At 45.8% G+C, this 27415-nt stretch overlaps 1 protein-coding gene across 1 annotated transcript in view; it reads left to right on the top strand.

The window, feature by feature from the left end:
- Positions 1–27415, top strand: part of MED13 (mediator complex subunit 13) — a 1760496-nt gene that overhangs the window by 584578 nt on the left and 1148503 nt on the right. Inside the window, exon 11 of the mRNA XM_069615091.1 lies at positions 1276–1360. Within this exon, the coding sequence (XP_069471192.1) occupies positions 1276–1360 (85 nt within the window). The remainder of the gene's footprint in view (positions 1–1275; positions 1361–27415) is intronic.

The following is a 27415-nucleotide window of genomic DNA, read 5'->3' as shown; positions in this document are numbered from 1 at the left end:
TTGTTCCATCTGCTTGCCTGCCTCGAGTAACAATACTTTCTAGCTTATGCATAGTATGTGAATTTAAATGGCATCGGCCCCCAGAAGATAAATGTTACCCTGTAATAATTTATCTTGAGCATGTATCTGTTTAAAATCATATGTGTACACCCATCCTCCCAATAGTGAGGCATGGAAAGTGTCCTCTTGCTGCAGACAATCTACGGTAGACAAAAATGCAGTTAAGCTGTGCGAATAGATTGGGTTAATTACCGGTTGTTCTTCATGATAAACCTTCCTTAACAGGGCTTTGACTCGGAGCATTATGGTTCCTTGCACATATGTAGTGGTAGTATCACAGGAGGTGGTGTCCAGTTGTGAACTACTTGTAATTTACTTTGCAGTTCCTTCATGAGTAATTCTTATGTTTAAGGTAAGGGTTATAAGAACGGGAAGGATGGGGAAACAAATAAATTGAAGTAATTCTCTTCGATGTACCAACATAGAACCCACAGGAAAGCCCCTCTCTGCCTCATTTTTACTTTGTAATTCTACAAATATACCTTTAGATGAAGTGATGGTTATTGCATCTGATTCTAAACTGATACAAGCTCCAGATAATCGATAAGTGATGATTGTCATATGTAATTGTTTGCTAATGTTAGTTTACAGTAAAATCCTAGGGTCTGCTCACAACACCACTGGCAGAGGCTTCCTGTTTGCTTGTTAGGGAATACTACAGTCTGTGATCACCTAGTGCTAACCTATTCTGGGTAAAGGATTTAGTTGATTTTATGTTCAGATTTCCTGATTTACCATAAAGAACCATCACCACAGAGGAATGAGGGTTGGGTGCTGTACTCTTGTGCCCCCCCTTACAGCTCAGCTCACCACTAGATCTGACTTAAATGCAATGCCCTTATGAACTAGGATTAAAATGTGCCACTTTATGCAGAGTAACAGCTAATCTGTTTTTATTAAAACCCATGTCCTCATAAGTAAAGGTAGCAAATGTGTTGGTGTCTTGGTTTGATTTGTAATGGGACTCTGCTTTAGTGGGTTTGGTTGCCTGCCCAATTCCATTGTTCTAAATATTCACTTATTGCTTTCATTTTTCCAACCATGTGTTGATTGATAGTCTGATAAGGTATCAGAAATTATACATAAACAATCATTAAATCTGATTCATGAATGACCTTTTATTAAACTTCCATGTTTATCTGATTAGGACATTCAAAGCTTGTGTGAGTAGGCACACAAGATTAAAAATATCACAATTGTTGCCTTTTTTTGCAGGCTGAAGATGGCATGCCAATTGCGACGGGACTACCAAATGATGGGGAAGATGCAATGTCTTTGTTTAGTCCCTCCATTAAACAAGGTAGACCTTTAAAAAATTGTTGGTCTGTTTCTTTTAAAGTTTATGAATCGACTGCAATGCAAACAAACATGAGCCCAAAGCCAGTGTTTAGTACAGCAAGCATGTTTGCATTCTTCCTTTTTGAGATTGTAGTCCAATGCATTTTATGTCTGTTAACCTAACATTTGTTGTAGCCGATAACAGACCTATGAATGACTTGCGCTGACTAAAGACGTCTGAATGTGCTTTAATAGCCAGATCTGCTGCTGATTCTGGGCAATGTTTCAAGCAAGATGAAATTCGTAGCCTCTCATCTACTTCGCTTTTGTTTGGGGTGCACTGTGCAGACATTCTGGTGTCCAGTATAGGGAGATCTTCTCCCATTTTATGTTATTTTATTTTTATGAAGAGGAGCCCACCTTGGATTGCTACTGGAACACACTGCCTCTTTTTCTTTTAGTTAATCTTTGTTACCCTTTTTGATGTGCTTATGATTTTGTGGCAGTGAAGCTATTTTAATGGTGCACTACTGTGCCCCAGTCATAATTTCTTACTGCGAGAATGCCTTGTAAAGAGTGTTTCAGAATCAGCCCTGTGGACAGATTGAGAGGCCACCATTTTCTGATGTACATGCAAACGGCCTTCAGGCCTTGAAAATTCTTAAAGGCATGGTCTAGTAAAAAATGTTATTTATAAAATAGATAGGCAACATACAAAAAATACTAGCATTCTCTTTTTAAAACTTCCTATGTAAAATTTTGAGCTATTCAAGCTCAAAATTCGCAAAAGCAAGCACAGGGGCGCATCCATTTTGTGAAATGGATGCTCGCCTGTGCTGGCTTTTGCTTTTGCGGCACTAATGAAGGAAAAGCCAGAAAGCTGTAGTAAACAAAAGCTACCGCTGGGTGGCTTTCCCTTCATTAGTGCTGTACGCGGAGGACGGGGACCGGAGACCAGAGCAGGAAAGCTGCAGCTGAATCTCAGTAAGTGCTATTTATTTTTTTAAAAAATAATCACTAGCTGCTTTTTTTTCCCTAAGTTTTTCCGGGCTGGAGGAGCCCGGAAAACTTAGAAATAAAACCGCAGCTTTAAAAACGTTGTATTTGTTTGCGGTCGCTTTTGAAGCGACCGCAAACATAAATACAACGTTATTGTGTTGGAAAACGCTGCGGTTTTTCTTTCCAAGTTTCTCAGGCTCCTCCGGCTCGGAGGAGCCTGAGAAACTCGGAAAGAAAAACCACAGCGTTTTCCAACACAACAGCGTTACACGGGGAGCCCGAGAGCCCCAAATGGGAAAGCAGATTCAGGCAGAAACAACGCAGCATTGCGGAAAACAACCGCGTTGTTTCTGCCTGAATCTGCTTTCCCATTTGGGGCTCTCGGGCTAGAGCCCCAAATGGGAAATCAGCTGTAGGCAGAAACCCTACACGGCATGTAAACACAACCGCGGTGTGTTTCTGCCTGCTGTGGCTTTCACTTTGGGTCTCCGGTGCTCCCCTGGGAGCACCGGAGACCCAAAGTGATAGCCACAGCAGGCAGAAACACAACGCGGTTGTGTTGGAAACGATGCGGTTTTTCTTTCCGAGTTTCTCAGGCTCCTCTGAGCCAGAGGAGCCTGAGAAACTTGGAAAGGAAAACCGCAGCGTTTTCCAACACAATAACGTTGTATTTATGTTTATAAATTTTTTGAAATAAAATGTTTACTAGACCATGCCTTTAAATCCCACTAGACCTCCAGGGCAAGTTATTTAGTTAACATATTCGACCTAAAAGTAATGCACTTGCCCCTTGGTGAAGGGTGACACGCTATTGACTAGTGCATTCTGTAAAATGGAGCATGTCAACAAAAGCACACTTCATATTTGGTGCAATTTTTCCAACCAAATGCCAGCCATGCACAGTGAATCTTTTATTTGCAGTTTACTGTAAACCAAGCTTGTCAAACCAAGGTTTCATAGGTCTCCTACTCGCCAACAAGGTTGAGTACCGTGCAAATGGTTTATACGCCCTTCATAAAATCTGCATGCCAATGGGAGTGGGCTAGTAAATTTTGCAAACCCTGTTCTTGTCAAACTCTATTTGGGTAGTGTGACTGAACAGCAAGGCTGAGACATGGGAGGGTGTGAGACGGTTGAAGGATTCACTTAAGCCCACACACTCCTATGATAAAAGCTATGCAGAATGTATAACATACTGTTTTACTTGGGCCTCAGTCCACTCTAATTGTTGAATAACCACAGGTAAGTAACACCCTAATGCATTCATTTATAATCTACATTCACCTTGGTGTGCTCTACTAAGAGCACTAACACTTCGTGTTTACAATACTTTTCATTATACTTTAAGAATAGTAAAGCAAGTGAATAAAGAAGTGGAACCAGGCAAATAATCAATACTTTGAGAATTAAGAAATTTAGAATAAAGTTATAAAACACTGTTCAAACCCTTAATTGGAAGTCCTTGCCTAGCTAGAAAAGAAGTGACCTATTGCTGTTAGTGTCACGAGTCCCAATAAGTGTTTTTGGTATTCTAGGAGTCTCTTTAGGAAGAAAGTACTTGAGCAAACCAGGAGTTAGAAGTGTTCCAAAGGTTAGGAAACGAGAGTCAAGTGTTCAAAAGACCCTCTTCCAATTCAAGCACCTTTAGGGGGAGACTGGAGGTTAGCAGGCCAGAACACCACTGTTTAAGGCCTGGCAAGGGAGAAATAATGCTACGACTTGATGTCCATAGACCCCTTTAGGAAACCGACTGGGTATCAAAACTGGTATGTTACTGACCAGTTGTATTCAATTTCACTAAAGAACCACTGTAGGCGTTAGTGAAATTGCTAAGCTGCTTGGTCACCTCCTTGGTAACTGTTGAAGACTCTGGGGTTACGGATGCTGCAGGATCTCGGACGTTGGGTTATTGGGTTGTTAGGACAGTTTTTCTGAAGTCCAACTAAGGGTTTAGCAAAACGATTCAATTGAGACAGTACTAGACTCCACTATTAGTATAAAACTGTACCACCCGAGTATATTGTAGCTTAGACTGAGCAGCCAGGCTTATCTTGGGAGGGAAGAAAGGGCTGTAGAATCAGTACAAAGAAACTTCAGTACACCTGGCCAAAAGAAGCACAAACATGTATGGTAAAAATAAATTATTTTATTTAAATACATGTAGCCCCAGATAAATCTTGGGGGAAATGAGTACCATCACAGATCATATAAACACATTATTTAAACACAGCACTATGCTTTAAAGTACACAGACCAAAGCATAGACCCTGTTCAGAAAACCAACAGTATTTCTAGGTAAGTCGGACCGTATCACACATTTAGTATATGCCACACCTATTAATGGGGACTAAAACCGTTAGATTACTTTACAGTAATTCATCGGTAGTAGACTGTCAGTTATGCAGTCGCAGTTAAGGAATCACCTAATCAACCATGTTACCAGGATACTTTTCTAAATAGTGGAACACTGATTCAAGGAACAGAATAATCCTATAACTACTTAAAGGCTCAGTTATTCTAGGTGAGTAAGACCTTTTGCTGTAATAGTCAATTAGTTTTCCAGCTCAGCGGAAAAGTCTAAGATCAGCAAGAACTCTTTACACTAATTTCCAAGGTCAGCTACACGTAAAGAACTTTTCGAGAATGACACACAACTATTATATGTAGGTAAAACCTAATGTAATATACCATTACAGTTGCTTTTCAGATCAGTAGCAAACAGACTGAAGTAAGCAGTAACTTTTAACTTATTTTAGGTTGGCACACCGTGAACTCAAGGTAAGTAAAAAGGATCCATCAGCAACTTAAAGGCCGGTATAAACCTAAGGCTGGTTTTAGAATCTGTATAAAATGGACCAAGGAAAGCAAAGCCCAATGTTACACTTTATGAATGACTCCATGCTATTCTAGGTAGGTAAAACCTAAAGCAGACTTATTCTGAAAAGGCTATACAGCAAGTTAGTGGAAGCAAGATCAGTTGGGAAACGTATACAGTCTCAGAAAGAAATAGTGAGGCCAACAGCATTACATTTGGCAAAGAGGCATCACCAATTCACAGACGAGTAATAATAACCTTGCATATACTTTTCAGAATGGCACAACACCCAGTCGAGGTAAGCAGAACTTTTGTAACTGTTCACTCAGTAAAACCTTTCACAAGTAAATACTTCTCCAGCATTGGGTCTGGCATCAATTCACATGCTCATGAATATTCCCTGTCAGGCCGGGAATCCTCGTAAGATTTTCACTTTCAAACTGTTTCTCCTCTAAACCAATCACTGTACTCTGGGTCATACTGCCTCCAGCCAATGACTGCCCTCTCCCTAATCCCATTTTCAGATTTTTACTGCACGTTCAAGTGTTGGGAGTCCTCGAGTTTTGCTGTGAGCTATTCTACTCTTTTCGTGCTTTTTTGACAGTCCTATTTTTGTCAAAACAGAGTCTGTGTGCTCTTCTCTCCGTCTGCCAATAAGCAGGGACCAGTTTGTGAATTTCAGTGCCCTTTGGATCGTCGAATTTTCATTGAAGTTTCCATAAGGCCATCAGCCCTACTCCGCACCTCCGACCATGACGGAAGAGAATGAAGTGCCCTATTCAAGCTCTGCACCGGTTGCAGACTGTGGAACGTGTTTGTGGAGGACAAAAACCTTCAATGCCTCTTCTGCCTTCCCCCGGACCACAAAGAGGGAGATTGCGAGATCTGCCTTGGGTTCTCCAAGAGAACGATTAAGGATTGACACAGCAGACTGGCGACATGGCTAAACGCCAAGGCCTCTGCCCCAAGCAGGGTCATGCCTGGCTTCGGACCGGCCGGTCCGAAGAGCTGGCTTCGAAGTCCTTTTGAGGGTGCTCCATCTGTGGGGGCCCAAGATCAGACCAAGCACTGCAAGTCCACTTCTGTTTGTCGCTGCGCAAGCGGGTCCCTCAATGAGGCAGATGGTGACAATTGTGCCCTGCCCAATCTCCAGCTATCGAGTGCCTCCTCAAAAGGGAAGGCGCCCAACCCGGCTAAGATGTGAAAGAAGCCAGAGAAGACTAGGATGGAGGAAAAGACTGCCAACCTTCCCAAGAATGCCCAGGCAGTGCAGGATAAATCTTAGTTGACGATTGGTGGCAGCCGCTCTTGAAGGCCAAGGGGGCTGACCTTGTGAAGTCCGGCCGGTGATGTAGAAGCCTGCTGGCTCACCGGAGAAGAGGATACTACTGCTGAGGCCGGCTCCAACCCCTCGGTGTGCAAAAAAAGGGTGTGGGGGGTGTGGAGGGGAGGGCGATGAAGTCCCATGCCAGCCACAGGTTGTACCCCAAGACCTGGACTAGGAGTCCCTGCACGCGGACCATGAGGATGTGGAGGATGGCTGCAACACCGTCGCAGGGCCTAGTGTGCTGACCACACCTGCTCAGCCGAGAGATGGATCCTTGGATATCCTTTCGACCCAACACAAGCTGGTGTCAGAAATCCAGAAGAGGATGGCGCAGGCCCTGGCCCTGGCCCCTGTGGCTCCGGATTAGCCTCCGGCTAGAAAGAGGAAGCACCCTCACACCCCCGCATCAACTTCCGTGCTGGGTGCCCTCCTCCCCAATGGACCTGGGGACGGACACAGCCATGACAGGCGACATCGTGGGTGGATCGCAACTGAGTGTGTACCCACCGGATGAGGTGGGGGGTAGTTTCATGCCATGGTCTCCAAAGCTTCCAAACGTTTCCAGCGGACGACTGAAGAGACCAAGGAGGGCTTCCCATACCAGGGGCGCGAAGACAATCATGGCAGTGCCGCTCCTGAACGACGTGTGGGAGGACGGCCTAGCCCTCCTGTAGAATCCTTGCACGGTTCCGGCCAAGCGGGATAGGCTGGAGAAAAAGTACCGGGAGCCGGAAGTCCGCACCCAAGTGCCTACAGTCTCAACCGTCGCGGGACTCTGTCGGTGGCTGCGAGGAAGAGGTCATCTAACGCCTCATTGTCAGTCCTTCCGGATAGCGAGGGAAGAAGTTGGACGCCATGGGGAGGAAGATTATTTGCTCTATTGCTCCGACCATCAAGGCAGCCAACACTTTGGCGCTCCTGGCCAGGTACGACCAGGAAACTGTGGTAGAAGCTGGCCCTGATTTTGTAGTTATCCCACAAGCTGGTGGAGGCGATCACACTCCAGGAGGGTAGAGTGGCGCCTAACCATACCATCACAGGTTTCCGGCAGACGGGTAGCAGTGTCTGCCTCCGTTGTCGAGGCTGGCTAAAGGCCACCAATTTCTGACAGGTCCAGACGAGGGTACTGGACATGCCCTTCGTCATGAATAACCTCTTCGGGAAGGCCGTTGACAAGTCTTTGCAGGCAATCAAGATGGCTCGTGCCCTGGGTACTCCAACAGCACCGCATGCGCCTGCGGAGGAAAGTCTGGCAGATGGACAAAAGGTTTCGGTGTGAGCTCCTCGTCGTACCGTCAGCCCTCCCGGTCCACAACCCAGGAGTCCTAAAGAGGAAGTTCCAAGGCTTTCAGTGGATGTGGTCAGCGCAGTTGTCGCCCCCAAGGCGGAACGCTGGTACCAAAGCAGGACTGAACCAGGGGGCAGGGGAGCTACCGACACAACCCAGTGGGAGGCCTGGCTGGCAGGATTCGTTGGCGAGTGGGAAAAGATTTCCACCGACAGATGGGTGCTGGACGCTCTCGTCCATGGACATACCCAGGAGTTTTAACAAGTGTCAGCTGAACCCTCTGGTGACCCGGCAGGAGCAGCACATCCCTCCGCTCCTGCAGGAGATACCGGCCATGATACAAAAAGGGGCGATGGAGCTAGTTCCAAGACGAGACTGATGCTCTGGTGTCTACTCCAGAAATGATTGGTCAGAAAGACCACCGGTCTTCTTGACAATTTAGGATGGTGACATTGCAGCGCATGCTCGACCAACTGGAGGAAGGAGACTTCTTGATGTTGTTGGATCTGGAGGACGCATACTTCCACAGTAGGCATTGGAAGTTCCTAAGATTAATTTTTATTTATTTTATTAATATTTTTTTAAAGCGCACAACAGCCCGGGGGTATCGTGGCGCTGTTAGAGATGACAGGCTTGCTGGTTACAGTGGAGGGCAGGGTGGGTACAGTGATATATGCATTCAAGGAGCAAATTTACAAAACTTAGTAGAAGAGATGCCGACATGATGTGAAAGTCAGTCTTGAGGTGTGGAGGATAGGGTGTATGTGGAAGTAGGGAGTTGGGTAAATGGTGTAGTTTTAAGTGATTTGCGAAAGGGAAAACGGGGAGGGTTCAGCTCGGAGTGTGTAGGGAAGGGCGTTCCAAAGATAAGGTGCAATGTCGGGGAAGCAAATGCCACTGGCTTTGGCTCTTTTTATGGTGGGAATGCGGAGTTGATTAGTATGATGGCTTCTTTTGGGGCGGTCGGGCGAGTTCTTGAGTATGGTTTCGGATAAGTAGGAAGGTGCGGCTAGATTGCTGTATTTATGAGTAATTGTGAGGATTTTGAAATTGATCCTTTCCTTTACTGGGAACCAATGTGCATTTCGTCTTGCTTGGGAAGGTATGTGCAGGGCCGCGTGGATCGCGTAGTTTTGCACTATTTGGAGTTTAAGGTTTTTGGTTGAGGTGCCTTCTAGGGGGGGCGTTGCAGTAGTCTAGTCTCGCTCATATGGTATCCCTGGCGATGGAGAGCCAATTTTGGGAGGTTAGGAAGGGTTTTATGGCATAGATGAGTTTAGTGGTGAGGGCAGATGCAGAGGAGATGGCACTGACCTGTTTCGTCATTGAGAGTGTGAAGTCGAAGTAGACTCCTAGGGTTTTCACAGATGCAGACACTGGAATGTTTGTTGTCAATGGTGAAATGGGAATATTCAGGGACCAGTTTGGCTAGAATTTCCTTTGGGGCTAGGATGATGACCTCGGTTTTATCACCATTTAAACAAAGGCCATTGATGGCCATCCAAGTTTGTATGGTGGCATATATCTGAAGGAGGGCTTCTTTGTCTTGGATGTAATCTCCAGTGAGGGGGGAGGAGGACTTTGGTGGTGTTGTCATAATTAGTGTATGTTATGCCGAGCGCATCCAGTAAGTCAGAGGTTTGGTAAACTGGTTATAAAGGGTGGGTGAAGTGCATGATCCCTGAGGGACTCCACAGTTGATGGTATCGGGGGGTGGGGAGGATGCATTGGCCAGGTCAGAGTATACTTTCATGGCCCTTCCGTCAAAGAAGGAAGTTAGCCAAGTGGTATCCTTGTGTGAGAAGTGTGCTGCGTTGAAAAAGTGTGAGGTGAGGATGTTATGATCAACAAGATCAAACGCGGTGGAGAGATCGAGGAGCAGCAGGAGGGCAGGTTTACCAGTGTCCATTATTTTGTCACTTGTGTTTAAGTCTGAGGGTGGCTTCTGTGCCATGGCCCTTGTGGAAGACTGATTCTTCTGGCCAGGATGGCATTTGTTTCCAGATAGTGCTTGATTTGGTTATGGGTGGCTTTGTCTAGGATTTTGAGGAAGGGGACGGTAGTGATAGGGTGGTAGTTATTAGGCTTGGTGGGGTCAAGGGAGGGTTTTTTAGTAGCGGGCGAACCCAGGCTTCTTTTAGGCATTGTGGTACGATGCCTGATGAGAATGAGGCATTAATTGATGCAGTAATGATGGGAACCAGTGAGTCTGCGCATTCTTTGATAATGGCTGGCGGGCTAATGTAGGATGTGTTTTTTATTTATTTTTTAGTTCTGTGACTTCTCTGACGATGAAGAGGGGTGTTTGAGGGAGTGGAATGTGAACGAGGGGGTGGTGGTGGGAGTTTTTCTTAGGGAGAGCCATGCGCTGAGATGCCATTTTATTTTATTTTGGAGTGTTTTAACTTTGTTGAGGAGGGCGGACTGGATGCTGGAGTACCAAGCTTCATCCTTGATGATTTCATCTGGGCTAGAGATGGGTGTGGTGAGCTCTTTAAAGAGTGAAAATTCCTCTTGATTTAGAGTTGGCTTTAGAGATAGTTTGTAGGTTTCTGATTTGGCGTGAAAGATGGCTTTTTTGTAAGTCGAGATTTCTTTGAATTCCTTGAGGATTGGTTAGGCGCTGACTGCCATTGGTTAGGGCTTTACGTTTCTTGGTGCAGAGCGCTGATGGTTCTTCTGAGAACCAAGAGTTGGAGTGCATGGATTTCTTCTTTTTATTCTAGGGGTGCTATGGTTTCAATGGCTTGGAAGAGGACATGGGCATAAGTGTTGGCGAGAGAGGTGGGGGTCTTAATTGAACGGCGGTTTGAGTTCAGGGATGTTGAGAAATGAAGCAAGGTTGGTTTTAGTGAGTTGTTTTTTAGCTTCTGACTTTAGCTGGTGGGGCATGAGTGAGTCTTCTGTGTGGCAATGGTGGCAATAGAGAATTGGATATGGTGATCTGTCCATGGGAGGGCTAGGATGTCAGCGATGGATGATTAGCAGTTATGGTCGGCGATCCAATCAATGGTTCAGCCTTTACAGTGAGTGGGAGCTGTGACTTTGTGTTCAAACCCTAGCTGGGGTAAGTTCTTTGGCAAGGGATGCAGCTGTTTTGTCCTTCGGGTCAAGTAGTCCTAAGATTAGCTTACCAAGAAAAATGGTTTTAGTCGAGCTTTTGAGGTGGCTGCCTATGATTTGCAGGAGTTGCTTTTGGTTGTCAGAGGGAGAGCTTGGCGGCCTGTAAGTAATTATGATGTTTATGGTACAATTAGGAGAGGGTGAGAGTTTGGCAGTGAGATCGGCATTGTTTTCCCATTGTTGGTTGCATAATCTAATGAAGAGGGTGTTTTTGTAGATGAGGGCTATGCCTCCGCCTTTAGATGTCTTGCGGTCCTGTCTCAGGATGGTGTATCCTGGTGGGAGGGCGAGAGAGATGGACAGGCTGGAAGCTTCATGGAGCCAGGTTTCGGATATGGCTAGTAGATAGTTTGTTGCAGGTGATGAGGTCATTGATTTCAACGGCATGGGCCTGGATGGAATGGACGTTGATGAGGGCGTAGTTAAGGTCAGTATGTAGTTGTCTGATGGAGTTGTTAGTGGGTGCTGGTTATGGCGGTGTGTGGAGGTGGGTGGTGTTTGTTTGGTGGGGAGAGTAGATGGGATGGGTGGTGTGTGTGATGTTGGGGGTGTAAGTTAGAGCGTGGTGCGGGCGTGCGAGAGCGAAGTCTGCTGTTCCTGAAGTGGGTGGAGGGTGGGGTGTTGGGGAGGGTGCTGTGATGCTTGGTGCAAGTTGTGAGTCTGCAGAGACTGTAGTGGAGGTGGGCTTGTTCAATTAGTTTGGTGTTGTGAGAACAGCTGTCGGTTTGGCGTGTATTGGGATAGAGGTCAGGTGTTGGTATGAGGTCAGTGTGTGTGGGGGCATGCTACAGGTTGCCCAGAAGGTGAGTGATGAGAAAGAGGCAGCAGAGGGTGAAGCTAGGTGGGGTGCACTGTTATGGTGGTGTTGAGGTGTGGGTTCTGCTGGAATACATTTGTGCAATATAAATACAGTATGTTTTAAGGCAAATATACTAAGCATAACAATCATTGCATTTAATAGCTAGTGCCAGAATGCCAGACATTGTTTAGCTAGGCAATCTTTGTAATAAGCGTGAGAGTAAAGAGGTGTTTGCTTTTGCCCTAGTACTAGAAAGCTGTATAGGTTTACAAGGCCAGTGACATAGTAGACTGGCAGTTCGTGAGCCGGGTTCTGTTGCCAATTGCCAGCGGTTAGTATTAGCAAAATAGGTAAATATTGAGCATATAATCAATTAAACAGAGTGCATGTTGTACTAGGGTGCTCTTCTTGTGTTTTTTGGGTACAGAATGGATACTAGGTAGGAGGATGTGCAGACAGTGCAGGGTATGTACTACCAGTTCAAGCCCCCAAAAATCCCCCCACCCCCATTGGCCTAAAGTCGGCTCCCAGGGTGCTCACGAAGTGCATGGCACCAGTGGTGAAGTGCATGGCACAGTGGTGGCCCATCTAAGTCTACGAGGGGTACACCCGTACCTCGATGTCTGGCTCATCTGGGCAAATTCAAGAGAGGTAGCAGTCGGAACACACAGACGACCGTCCAGCTGATAACAGATCTGGGGTTCTCCAACAATTATCCAAAGACCTGCTCGACACCATCGCAGAACGCACTGTTTCTAGGAGCCAGGCTCAACACGTTCTCCTGCCTAGTGTTGCCCTTGGCAAAGAGGAGAGCGTCCGTACTGGGGAAGGTACAACGGTTGTCACTGAAGACAACCACAGTGCATGCCATCAAGCTGCTGCTTGGCATGATGTGCATATACCTTATCCGGTATGCAGGATGTGGATTCGACCTTCAGTAGTTGCTGGACGCTTGCTGAGAACAAGTGTCTGGAAGCTTCGTGGACAAGATCCCTCTCGACAAAGACTTCCGTCAGGCGGTAAGGTGGGGCGTACACTCTAACATCGCTCGGGGCATAGGGTTTCATACCCTTCCCCCTGCCCCACCACCTCTCCAATACCGGGAGACTGTCACCACAGACGGTTTCCTGGAGGGCTGGGGAGCACACACAGGAAGTCTACACGCCAGATCTGGCAGCCATCTCCCACTACACTAGGTCTCCAGATCCTTTGATCCCATAGTCTTGTCATGGAGTTCCTCAAAGAATGTTTTGATCTTTCCTGCCGGTGAAGGCTCCTGCCCCGTCATGTGAACACAACATGGTGCTGACGAGGCTTATTGGAGCCCCCTTCAAGCCTATGCATCAGACCCCTCCCATTTCTCTCGTGGGAAAACGGCTTTCCTTGCGGCTATCACCTTTGCCAGGAGGGTCGCTGGGATCCTGGCCCTATCCTGCAAACGGCCATATCTGACTTTCCACAAATGGAGGATGGTGCTGTGGACGCACCCCTCCTTAATGCTGAAGGTACCGTTGGAATTCTATCTCAACAAGCCTTTGCTGTTACCTGTTTTTTTCTGAAGCCTTTGTCACCGGCTGAAAGGGCCTTGCACTCGCGGGACGTTGCTCGTGCTCTAAAGTTCTACGTGGCACGCACAAAGACGTCTCCACTATTCGTGAAATGTGTTCCTGCAAACCATGGGAAGGCCTTGTCCAAGGCTTCCATGGCAAGGTGGCGCTCCGCCTGCATCACACTGCCATTGGTTGGCTAACCGACCGCTGCCCGGCCGTCAGAGCCCATTCCACCAGAGCCATTGCTGCGACAACAGCATTCCTGTCTGGTGTGCCCCTGCTAGACATGTGCAGCACTGCTACGTGGAGGTCTGTGCACACCTTCACAAGGTTCTACTGCAGCGACAGGGATTCCAAACAGGAATCCAAGGTCGGCCAAGCCGTGCTCTGCCACCTGTTTGCTTGAAGGTGAGCCTGTTCGGGAGGTAAGAGTAATTGCTTCTGTTGAGCCTTGCTACCTCCTGTGGTTTTGTAATGTGGTACTGCTATGTATTCTTCATGAGCATGTGAATCCGTGGCAGACCCAATGCTGTAGAAGGGACAGGTTACTTATCTGTAACTATTGTTCTCCAGCATTGGTCTGGCATGGATTCACATGCGAACCCTCCCACCCCTTTGCGGCTCTTGGTCATACTGCCACTTAACGACCTTACCAAATTCCAAGATGGCTGCCAGAAGGGCTTAGGGAGAGTGCAGTCATTGGCTGGGGGCAGTATGACCCGGAGTACAGTGAGTGGTATAGAGGTGAAATACAGTTTGTAAGTGAGTTTTTTCTTTTATAGACCATTCCTGGCCTGACGTGGAATATTCATGAACATGTGAATCCATACCAGACCCATGCTGGAGAACAAAGGTTACAGTTAAGTAATTTGTTCCTTAAATTTGTTGTGCCTCTTCCCCAAAAGTAATGCTGTTAGTTTCACTTTACTATTCCTGCTCTATTTGGGTCTTGCTTCCCCCTGACTTGATGTTAGCCTGTCCAGAATAAGTCTGCCTTAGCTTATGCTTGCCTCTTAAGCTGCTGATGGCTCCTTTCAAAAGTATATAGGTTTGTTTATTAATTTAATAATGCACGCCAAACCCTTGGGTAACTGGGTGCAACAGTACAAGGAAATTTGAAGCTTAGTTACAACATGTAAAGATACAGTAAATGCAGTAGTGCTACAGGAAGGTACAGTAGGTAAAGAATAAGCATACATAGTCCACTATAAAGGTCAGTACAGCAAAGAGGTTGGGTATCAGATATCATTCAATCGTAACCAGTTCAGCATGTTCGTCTGAATCTGCAGTATGGTGGTTCAGTTCTGAAGGCTAGGGGTAGTGCATTCCAGGATTGTGCAGCTTTAACTGGAAAGCTAGAACCGCCTGATTTAGAAAGTTTTTACATCTAGGGATTTCTAGGCAATGGGAGTTAGATGATCTAGATGGACGGGTCGAGGTTCTCCTAGTCCTTCTCTGCGAGGTATGGGGGTGTTTCCTTGTTGAGGCATTTGAAGGTGAGTTATACCGTTCTGAGAAGGATCCTATCACTTATTTTTAGCCAACAATGCTCCTATGTTCTCTCTGGTAGGTATATTTAGGGCTGTGCTCAAGGCGTTATTTTGTAGTATTTGCATATTGTCTAAGATGTATTTGTTGGCGCCTAAGTGTAGGGCGTTGCAGTAATCTAATTTCGACATTATTAGTGCATTGGCAAGAGTGAGGCAACTAGTTTTAGATAAGAACGGTCTACATGCCCTGATAAGTTTGCAAGTATAGGCAGTTGATGCCACAGAGTTGACTTGTTTCCGAAGTGTTAGAGTGAAGTCAAGGTGGAAGCCTAATGTTTTTACCTCGGTTACTACTTTGATTGTGTTTCCGTCAATATTAAATGCAGTGTAGCTGGGGCTGTTTTTTTTTTTTAGGTTAGCATCGGACCCCAGTATCAGGATCTCCGCTTTATCGTCATTCAGGCAGAGGCCACGTGATGCCATCCATACCTGCATGAGGTCTATCTTGTTTACCAAGGCCGTGTCCTAGTCAAAATATCCCGAAAGGGGAATGAGGATCTGGGCGTCATCCGCATAATTAGTGTAGGCGAGACAAAGTCTGTCCAATTTGTCAAATAGGTATCTTGTGTTAGCTGTGCCATCCTAAACTAGTTAGTTATTGCTTATCTCAATCTGTGTTGCACTAATCTGAAAAGCCAATGTTATGTTATATTACATTAAGCTTTACCTGCCTTAGACTAGCTGTGTACCATTCCTGAAAAGTGTTCCTTTAGGTGTAAGACTTCACAAGTATACTATGACTCAGGACTGTGAATACATATTACAAATAATTGCTACTAAAAATTCTAGCGAAATTTGGAGGATCTTTAATTCCATGGAGGCTCCTCAACAATCATGTTCCTGCCGGAGAATGGAAACTTAATTTCAGCAATCTTTTTTGCAAACCCTTAGAGCCTCACACGGACAAGCAAGATCCGCCACTAAGACCTTGGGCTTTTGAAAAAAACTAGGGAAGATATTTTGGAATTGATCACACTCCAGTAATTCAAGAGCCGCTGGACCTGACGTTCTAACTAATATGATCTGGACGAGGAATCTGGTTGAAGGTGTATCCATTGTTTGATCTGTTCACCGAAATAAAACGCAGGAGGAAAATACCAGCTTTGTGGACCACTTCCATTATAGTCCCAATTTTCAAAAAAGGTGATGGGTCTTTACCTGGGAACTATAGACCTATTGCCCTTTTGGATGTAATGGGGAAAATATTTGCAGCCCTTATTCTGAAACGTCTGACTGCTTGGAGTAAGCAAACAAATCATTGTGACCCCTGGCAAGCTGGCTTTGAGATAGGGCACTATCTCGCTGAATCTGTTCCCGATACATTTGTTGAAAATAAGATCTTCACTTAAGAACAGTAAGAAAATATATTTGGCTGCTGTGGATTTATCGCAGGCGTTTGATTCTCTTAATCGTGAAACTAAGCAAATGGGGGTGTCTACTTTACCTACTGGAAGCCATTAAAAGTCTTCATACATCCACTTCAGTGAGAATACGATTAAATACTGCTGGAGACCTGACCGAAGCAATCACAACTACAATTGGTTTAAAAAAGGTTGCTGCTTAGCACCAGCAACCTTTAACCTGTAGACAGCAGATATGGAAGAGGCATTCAAAGGTGACAGGTGTTCTCCTACCAGTCAACAGATTGCTATATGCTGATGACGTGATCATTATGGACGAGACTCCGATTTGGTTTTAAGCACCAACTTGAGACACTCGCAACATACTTGGCAGCACATGGTCTGAAGATAAATCCACTTAGTCTAGTGTCTGTTTTCTCGGGAGGAAACACTGGGGTGGTGGAGTTGAAAGGCTGTAGCTGGTCTATCGAAGGAACAAAAATACCATTGATAACTCAAATGACCTACCTGGGCATTTCAGTAAATGACAGTTTAGCCGATGTACATGGAGAGGAGGAGCTAAAAAGGGGGGGCGAAATGCCTGTCTGTACAAGCAAATATAATCAAACACTATTGTAACCTTTCGCTCATCCCAGTACTCGCCTTCTATAGGATGAAAGTATGTCCCATATTAACATACGGGGTGAAGGATCTTTATCGTTGCCCTGGAAAATGTGGTCATTAATTGAGGGTAACTTTTGGAGACAAGTTTTATCTTTACCTAACTCGATGCTTGTGGTGATCATCAGGAAAGAATTTGGTTTAACATCTATATTCTTTAACTCTCTGGAAAACTCTCTCTATACACAAAATATCTTATACTACCATCTGAAGGAGGGTTTAAGCTACTAAATCAGGCTCCCCAAGCAAAAAGTTAACATGCACTGGAAGAATGGAGCAGCAAATGCACAGCAATTCTAAACCTTATTGGCCAGAGCGATATAACATTAAAAGATAATCCTGAAAATGTAAAAAAAGCTTTTTATGAACAAGACTGGATCCAAACAATGGAGGCAGTCACTGACTATAGATTGTACGGGAAGCACTGCAGGTATGTTGGACGCCCAGGAAAAATCCTCATTACCTGATGAAATTTCCATAAGATAAAGCACGCACTCAATTTCTCAGTCTACGTCTAAAACTTCTGACAAGGAACGTGCTGGAGGTCAGGAAACCTAAGGAACACAGGCACCATCATTGTAGACTCTGTAATCCTCCATTGGAATCCCGTACCACCTAATTATGATATGCCGGGGGGTTTGGAATGCAAGACACAATTTGTTGGGAAGAATTTTCTCAGACTACCACACTTTAACCAAGAGACATTTGATCCCAGTTGATGCTAGGGACTAGGATTTCTGTAACATTTGCATCATTAATAATAGTTGCGATAATTTTTGACAAAATTGATGCAGTATCAAAATTAATGTCTGGTTTGGTTGAGATGTTTTAATAGGAACTGTCATGGTTCAGACAGGGAGGGTTGCTACATTTTTCTTGTTTTTCTGCGTTTTTTTGTCTTCCTTTGCTTCTTTTTTAATGTAGAATGTTTTGTGCATTGAGTAAAAGGCGAAAGGTTTTAATAGAAAACCATATGCTGAATAAATAACATGCTGAATAAATAATAAAAATAAGTGTTCCTTTAGGTGTAGCTGACCTTGGTCTGCCTGGTGCATCCAAAATTAGTGTAAAGAGTTCTTGCCTATCTTAGGCTTTGTTCCACTTAGCTCAATAGCAACTGTAATGGTATATTACACGAAAGAGGTCTTGCCTGGTATAACTGTGGGTTATCACCAAAGTAGTTTAGGCATATATTATTCCTTTAGTCTGTTCCACTTTTCAGAGAAGTATATTTGCAGGTTGGCTTTACTGTGCGATTGCTTTGCTGAGCGGCACAGTGCAACTGCTAGGGTCTCCTACTCTTGTATTACAGACAGTAATCTAAAAGTAACTCATGGTTTTTACCGCCAAGAATAGGTGTGACCTATACTGATGGTGTTATATGGTTTGACTTACTTAGACTACGGTTAGTTATCCAAATAAGGTCCCTGCATGCTTTGGTCTGTATACTTTAATGCATAGTGTTCTGTTTTTATAATGTGTTTATAATCTGTGATGGTACTTATTTCCCCCTAGATTTATCTGGGACTACTTGTATTTAAATAAACTGTTTATTTTTACAGTACATAGTGTTTCAGTGTTTCTTAGGACCATATGTGTACTACAATTTCCTTGTACTGATGATTCTACAGCCCCCTCTCCAGCCTAAGAGAAGCCTGGCTGCTCGATCTACGATACCATATACTCGGGTGGTACAGCCTTATATTAAGAGTGGAGTCTTGTACCGCCTTAGTTGATTGGTTCTACTAAGCCCTTAGTTGGACGTCAGAAAAACTCTCCTAACACTGCTGAGGCAGGAAGTGAAGGAGGATCCCGAAACTTCTGACCTTTTGTAAGGGAGATTTATCTTTTTTATGCACCCGTTTCTGGACCTTTTTCTTTCTATCCTGAATGAGTGGAGCCTTTATACACCAATTCTTGTTTACCCTGACTTTTTGAACGGTTTTCTGTTTTATCTTTACTATGGAGTCCACTTTCCTCCACCTCTTCAAAGGTGTCTGTTTTACTTTTGCAGCACATAGCTCCTTATGGGCTGTGTTGCTGGGAACCTTTGTTTCGCCTTTTAGTTTTTTTTTTTACTTATCCTTGAGTAACTAGAGTTGTTAAGGATACTTTATCCTTCCTAAAACTTATGTGGAGTACTAACGGGATACCTAGAATCCCCCTTCTCTCTGCTCCTATGACTTTTACTCCTACGTCCTGTCACGCCATACTGTATGGACATCCCTTGCTAGAGACAACCTTTTTCACAAAAAAAATCTTCGCCTTTTAGATTTAGAGGAGCGCGGCCCTGGGAGCATGTGCTCCCCTGACTTTGCCCACCAGCGCCACTTCCCAGTCCTCTTTTCCGCATCGACAGGAACAGACCACTTTCACCAGTGCGCCTGAGTTAGGCCTCCAGCCTAGAAATTCCATGCGCTCTTCCCCACAGGTGTTTTATTTGTTGCTTTTGTTGTCTTTAATCCAATACCTCTGTCCTCTGGCGCCATTCTCCTCCCTGGCACATGTTGACATCAGCAGGGAAGGCTGCACCGCATGCGATATACTGACACTTAACGCACCTGTGCCACAAGGTTCTTGTGTTTCCCCTACATTATACAATTTGATTACCAAACCCTTATTCGATATACTGGACTGTCTGGGTGTCATCTACACCGAGGCAGACCACACCCAGATACTGATCCCACTTGTGGGCAACTACGACCTTGACAATGACAGACTAAACAAAATCTATTGAGTCATTCAGGCATGGATGGCCACCAATAGTCTGTGCCTGAATGACGACAAGACTGAAAATCTTACATTAGGGATCCCTATTTACATCAAAAAGCTTAAACCTAAATACATCTCGTTCAACGTAGACGGGAATTTGATCACCACAGTTAAGGAAATAAAAACATTAGGCTTCCTTCTCGATTCCGCCCTGAACATCAAGAAACAAGCTAACACCACCGCCACAGCTACTGCTTATACATGTAAACTTATCCATGCATACAAAAATTATTTCTTCCAATAGTCGCATGATATTGGCTCGTGCATTAATCTTGTCCAAACTATTATTGGAATGCTCTCTACGCAGGTGCCAACAAACAACTTCAAACCTTACAAAATAATGCACGAAGAACCGCCTTGAGTATCCCACATGAAGATGACATTTCTGAAACAAGAAGCCACAAATGGCTTTCTATCAAGGATAGAAAATTCTTTAAACTTGTTTCCATCTCCCACAAATGCCTTCAGAACACAGCTCGAAATACCTGAGTGACACAATTGTCCTTAAAACCTCATCCAGACCTATTAGATAAGCTAACTGCCACTATATCATTGCACCTCGCTACAACCTAAAAAGAGCCGGGAGTACCAGCTTCCCAGTGCAAGCTGCCTTAGCCTGGAATGCCCTACCTCTCAACCTACGGACTGATGGCAACCTCCATAGTTTCAGGACTAACACCAAAGAACGGCTGTTTACGAAGGACACCATACTCACTCCCTGATGGGACATGATGTAGCCTGCAACTGCCTCTTCACTGACTAATGTATTTATGCATACTTGGCTTTTGGAAGAAACCTTTTGATTCTACTGTAATTTCTTTGATGTACTGTGATTAATACCTTTTTACTGCAACCTGTATCAGTACCCTTTTGTATGTATATATTCTAAGTTGCCTTGAAAAGCGCCCAGATACCTCAGAGTGTGGCGCGCTGTACAAATAATAAACAAACTCTGAAGAACAGGCTAGCTCGGTGGAGGGAGCTCTTTGGAAGGTCGCCTCAGGAGGACTTAAAGGAATTAGTCAAGCACAAGTCCAGGCCCAAGGCAGGGGCACTTTTTTCATAAGCGGGGATGGACCTTTCAGGTGCTTGTACTGAGGCTGGTACAGCTACCAGGGTCACTAGAGCCTACCGGTGACCTCACTGAGGTCTACACCAGAGGGGCTAAGCCCTAGTACCGGACAGATACCTGAGAGGGTGCTTGTACACAGCACTACCAGCGACACAGCCAAGGGCAATCTGCCTTCCAGGCCCTGTCTTGAGGTGCAGGGTAGGTCTCAACCTCCACGAGTCTTGGAAGAGGCCAGGCCCAGCGCGGCAAGCACCACAACATAAGCACGTGGAATGCAGCTTGACAAGATGGCCGGCGGCCCAGATTAAATGGCGGCTCTCCTGACCCCCATCACCTTTTGGGGAACAGGCAGGTGAACGAGTTTCCAGGTGGCCATGTTCTTCACAGGGCATGTGTCCTACAGCATACGTGTCCTCGTCAAAGGGCAGATACACCCCGCAGACAGTAAGGCAGAGTGTATCCAAGTCTCAGCCCTTGCCCGCGCCTCCAAGCGCTCCACTGACTTGTGACGACAGTTTTTTTGACAAGTTTGACCCGCATGACGTCTCCACAGATGTGCATCATCCGCAGGGATCTGATCAGGGACAATCTCTCTCCAGTCCTGCCGCCGGCACCTACAGCCACTCGGCCTGTGGTTCCGGCGGCTCTGCCCACACTGCAGCACCAGCTCTCCTTGCCAGCTCCCACGCCTCCAACGCTATTGGCAGCATCTCAGCTGCCACAACAGCTGCCGGCTCCTACAATGCACGCCCCAGCCACCGGCGCCCAGCACTCCTCCAGCTGGACAGTCGTTGGCCAAGGCCTCCCATGAGCGGCTCGCCGGATTGGCTGAATACTTGGGGGGGGGGGGGGGGGGGGGGGGGGTCCTAGCAGAGGTCCACACTCTAAGGCCCTTGTCTAGAACAGGGATTCCAATACAAAAAGACATTGTTACACCAGCCAAAAAGACTGGCTTAAACCCCATTTGGCACAGCCTACCCACAAGCGCCTCGATGCCCTGTTTAGGCCGAGGGAGGGGGGACTGCCTCTGGCTGTCGGCACACCCTCAGCCACACCCCATAGTGATCGTTGCAGCTTCGCTCTACTCCAAGCCACAATCGTCAACTTCATCAGCCTCTGCCCTCCTAGGTAATGAGAAGATCCTGCAAGCATATGGGAAGAAAATGTATTCCAACGCTTCCCTTCATCAGTCTAATGCGGACGCTATGCTCGCTGCTGTAAACCAGAGGCTTTGGCACGAAATCACTGACTTCCTTCAGGAACTTCCGGTACAGAGCCAGGCACGCTTCAAGGCGGGGCTAGCGGAGGCTAAAATTGTAGTGCAAGAAATTATGGAGTCCATGGTGGTGCACATTGCCACCCCAGGCCGTGCCATTTGCATAGCTACGGACATGAGATGGACGGCCTGGCTACAGGCAACCAAGTTCAACCCGGACGTTCAGGGGTGCATACTGGACCTTCCCTTGGATGGTGGCGACCTATTATATTACACTGCGGAGGAGGAACTGGATAAGAATAACAGTTCAGACTGCCAAATCATTGTCTATCCTCAACCGTATACCAGTGGTCTTAAATGGTCAGTCCTTCAGTGGTTTCCAGGGTTTCCAGGAACCAACGGTTCAGGCAACACGACAGGTCTTCCAGCCAACACCGGCGCAATTGAAAGGCTGCACCCAAGGGTTTTTTCAGTCCCCCTCCTCGGCCGGCAAAATGCATGACATGCCCATCTGGGTCCACGTGTCCCTGGTGGGGGCCAGGCTTGCCCTTCACTCCAATGCTGGCACACGAGGTTCGCAGACACCTGGATCCTCTGTAGTGTCCACAGGCTACAGCCTACCTATCCCTTTTTCCCCCCCTCTTCTCCCTCTCACAGGCCGGGACATCAACTCTGTTAGTGGAAATGTGCTTGCTCGTTGAGAGTTGGGCAGTGGAAGTCCCAGCCTCCCAGCGGGATCTGGACTTCTATTCTCAGATTTTCACCATACACAAGAACCACCACGCGGGCCTGAGTTGTTGGTCGTTTCCATCTTGAACCTTTTCCCCTCCCCCTTCAAAAGTTCAAGTGCTTATATCAGCGACATTGTAAGAGGGAGACTGGATGTGCTCCCTGGATCTGAAGGATGCGTACCTACACGTCCCGATCTGGCTGCCCCATCGGTCCTTTCTGAGGTTCAGGATCATGGGCTTTCATTTCCAATACAAAGTTCTACCCTTTGCCCTCAATTCAGTCCCCAGGGTTTTTACAAGACTGAATGGTGGCATCCCTTCTCAGGGCCCAAGATGACCTAGTCCATCCATACCTAGACGACTGGCTCATCAAGGCAGGGTCCACCACACCACCTCTGCCCTCATGAATACTCTACAAGAGTTGGGATTTTCCATCGTCTCAAGAAGTCACAGCCTGACCCTATGCAGAATCTAATGTTCCTCGGCCTAATCTGGGATACGAGCTCCAAGAGTCTTTCCCTCAGAGGACAAGGTCTTAGCCATTAAAAGGTCCACTGGACATTTTCTCAGCATAGAAGTGACTTCGGAAAGGTGGTACCAACACCTCCTGGGCATCACGGTGTTAGGGAGAATTCTCATAAATGTGCTAATTCCCTTCACCTTAGAGACCCCCAGCAACTTTGCTGGATTTTGAGAACTTGATTTTTTTACCTGGAAAAGAGTGTGAACCTTTTTTCCCACTCTCGTATTTTGATGTATGTTGTACACTGGTGTTCTTTGATTGTGTTTTAAGATAACTCCATAGGCATCTTTTCATGTGTGTTACACAGCACCCTCAGTGCAGTGACAAAAGGATGTTTTTTCTTCCCAAAGGTTTAAATACCTTCTCTGGGATAAACTGTTTCCCAGAGAATGTAAGGTTAAATTGACTTTACTAGTCTTTTTAAATTCGTAAACCCAGCACACACTATCTTCCTATAGAGTGCTGGAGGGGTTACATAGTATCCCCTGTGTCTAGAAACTAATGTAGCAGTCAAATGCTACCCTTTCCTATTGAAATGGCTGGTAGCAGTGGTTTTACAATGAACTACCATGATTCCATGACCGACCGCGAACACAAGTAGCTAAAAATCATGGGAGCCATGTTTTTCAAGATGGTGCCTTAAGCCCCTTTGTTTAAACAGGTCCCGGTCTTCTTTTGCCATTTCTTTTTGGAAAGGTCCTTCTAGAGTTTCTCTGTGCGCCAAACCAGGTTTGGTCCCTTTGTTCTTACGCCTTTGGCGGCCTTCAGGACTGAAGACCCGCCTCTGGCGCCTCAGTGTCTGGGGTGGGTAGGAAGTGAGGGAGGTGCCCGTAAACTCTGTGCTTACTCTCCTAGGAGACCCAAATGCACTCTGACGTGATTAGCTAGCTGCCTGGCCAGCAAGGACAGCCACCCTGCTGGGTGAGTGACAGCTAGGCTGGAATGAAAGGGAGAAAACTGTTTAGAAGGCACGTCTCTGACTGTAAAGACGTCTCGACCACTGGAACGAAAGAACCGAAGACGAGCTGTAAGAGGACGAATGCTTCCACTCCTGGACCGCTGGTTTGTCTGGTGAAGCCCTGCTGCAGGTCCGAATCGCCAAGTTCACCTCGACCGAGAAGCCCCATTAAGGACAACTTCTCCCTTTCAGTTGGTGGGACCAATCAACTCGAAAGCCACCTGGATACCATTCTCTGAGCTGGTTATGATTAACCAGGGGAAAGGACACCAGCTTGTGTGCTTGACTACAGCTACTTGAACCTTTTGCCAGCTTGTTTGACCAGTTCTCGTGCAGTGCAGGAGTCCCCCCCCCCCCCCCGACGTCCTCCCTCTTGTCCCCACGACTGAGGCTAATGAACAGCGAGATCCGCGGGAACTGCCAGGAACCAACGTCTTCAGCTGCATCTTTTCTTCATACTAAGGTACTGTGCCAACCCGATTGAGGGAACTTGCCTCTCGCGGTGAAAGTTTGTGAAACTTTCCCAACTTGCAGGCCTAATCAGCTTGTGACCCAACATGATTCTTTTTTATACAAACTACTTCTGAGAACTTTGGCAAAGACCTTACTGTTTACTACAAGAACTGCTCTTTCCTATCCAAGACACTAGCCCATTGATTTTGGCCTAGGCCTGTTGAACTGAATCAAGTCCTCAAGTGAACTAAAACTATTTGCACTCCCTAAGAAAGTATTTGTGATCTATTTTATTAACTTGTGCCTTTGTACTCTTATTCAAAGTAACTGAAATGCCATTTTGCTCCTATTTCACAGGAGCCTAATTTACTCAAAAGTATTGGTTTGGTAGTGAAGTGTATTTGTGTATATTGAGTTGACTCTTTCTAGTGGATGTTTTCTAAATGATTGTGTAATAAATTAATAAGTGTTTTACCAAGAAACCTTGAGTGTAAGTGTCTACTTAAACCACTGTTATTGTAAGACCTCTGTGTAACATCTTTTACTGCTCACATTCCCTCTTGAGATAAGCCTGGCTGCTCAGCTCGCTACCAAAAACTATGTAGTACTGACTTGTACCAAAGGTTGGTTTTGCTTACACTTGTAGTCCTAATTGTATATGGTGGTCCCAGAGGCTACTGCATGCAATTCTGCTTAACACATGGTGGCGTGTCTCCTGGCAGTGCCACACATGATGGTCAAAGTGAGGCACTTGCAGCTGCACTTCGCAGCCTCCTGGAGTCGGGAGAAGGATTCCCAGGCGGAGCTGGTCAGCATCCCACTGCATCTCCACCAGGATCTAATCTGGTCAAGCACGGACTACAACTTGCGGGTAGCAGGCCCTTCCGCCAACCATCCCCGCAGGTTACCATCACCGCAGGTTACCATGACCATTGACTCATCTATAGAGGGCTGGGGAGCGACCTTGGACAACCAAAGTCTCCATGGGTTTTGGTCCCAGCAGGAGGCCCACATCAACTGGCTCGAGTTGATGGCCATCTGGCTCGCCCGCCATGCATGCCCCCTGATCAGTGGCAAGGCGATCCTTATTCAAATGGACAGCTCCACCAGCATGTATTACATCAACAGTGGCACCATGTTGCCTCCCCTCTGCACTCTAGCAGCCCACATTTGGGAGTGGGCTCTGGTAAACAATATGCACCTGACAGCAAACCACCTCCTGAGGAGTCCAACCTGGAGGCAGACGGGCTCACCAGGCTGGGTGCAGACAACTACGAATGGCAGTTGAAGGGATGGGGTCATCCTCAGGTAAATCTCTTTGCCACCTGCTCCAACAGGAGGTGCCCACAGTTCGTGTCCTAAGAATCCGGAAAAAAAATGTCCAGAGAGCAAAACAAAATTACTTAAAGGTTGTATCAATTTTATTTAATCGTGATACAAACATTTAGCAAATAATCAGTTAATGATATAATACTTTAAAGAACAAATTATTTCATATCACAGCAAAAAGGGGGTACATCTAAAACATGGCTAAAGTTCAACCATCAACCAAACCATTCGTAGTGCAACATTCAATCCATACAACATTCATCGTGACAATCATCCAAACAACAATAGTTAAAAAGAACAATAGCTAAAAAAGACAAGATAACATTACTCCATAGTGGGGAGTGACCACAATCATCTCAGCCCAACTAATAGTTTTAATATGTGTTATTTTGATTTTATAGGAGCAGAGGAACATGCAAAACAGTCTATCACAAGGGCAGATCTAGGGGTAACCATGTAGTGTAGATCACATCCCTTGGAGGAAAAACTCAACCGGTTTCGACGTAGTATGTCTAATGCACAACGTCTTCATCAGGAGGTATTGAACAGTAGACTGCAAGAGAAGAGCAGAACTACATAACTAAGCAGTAGTGTCCCTCCTCCCAAAAACAACCAACCAAGAGAATAAAAATTAAATAAGAGCTGTACCCACTATATGCCACCTATTAGCAATCAATAGTGAAAAAGAAGAAAAGTATTCTAGTGCAAGGGAGAAGAGAAGGAATCAATGTGCATCCCAGATGCGGAGGTAAAGAATAATAATGACTGCCCAGCCACAGAGGTGTCTACTGTAATGAGGATGCAGAAAACCAGTAGAAAGGAGGCCAGCGAAAAGGCAAGGCAAGGGGAAACAAGTGAGTCCACTAAATAGATCATACCAAACATAGCACCCAAGAAAAATAAAAATAAAAAATCTTGTGTGAGGAAAAATAAATAATATAATGACCAGACACTAACCTCACACAGTCAACCAAGTACTGATGTGAGAGATGAACAAGTTGTCTGTTCTAGGAAAAATGGGTCCTACCGAGAGCTATGGTGGTCCATGAGCTGAAAAAATAATAATAAGTAAATGACAGCAAATAAACAGGGAATGAACCAACAATAGATGACCAAGGCAAATAAGGAATAACTACCTGTGGGGCCAGAGACACTGTGTACCGTGGCAAAATTCGTCGTACAATGTGATGAAGGGCCCTGCTGGGCACAAGGTACGAACAGAGGGCTCAGTTCGAATAAGCAGGCCTGGGTGAGCTGTGAATCCAAGAAATGAGAGACAACTCATGCCATGTATACAAAATATATGCAGAGTAATATTGCATCAATAGTTAGGGCAGCGCATGCAATAAAGTGGGGACACAGCCATCTGCGATTATAGTGGGTTCTAAAAGTGGGTGTGCATGTGTCGCATCGCTGACCTGAAGGTCAGGGGTAAAAAACCTATGAGATAAAGTAGTAGAAACATCTTAGTGCAAACTAAGTGCTATATCCGTCAGTAGCCTAGGTCAGAGAACAAGGAAAGTGCACAATAATAACAAGAAATTACTAAAG

The sequence above is a fragment of the Ambystoma mexicanum genome, chromosome 9 (assembly GCF_040938575.1).
Source record: "Ambystoma mexicanum isolate Mex_15411 chromosome 9, UKY_AmexF1_1, whole genome shotgun sequence".
Lineage (NCBI taxonomy): Eukaryota > Metazoa > Chordata > Amphibia > Caudata > Ambystomatidae > Ambystoma > Ambystoma mexicanum.
The sequence above is the reverse complement of the archived record's forward strand: the minus strand, read 5'-3'. Positions and strand labels throughout refer to the sequence as shown.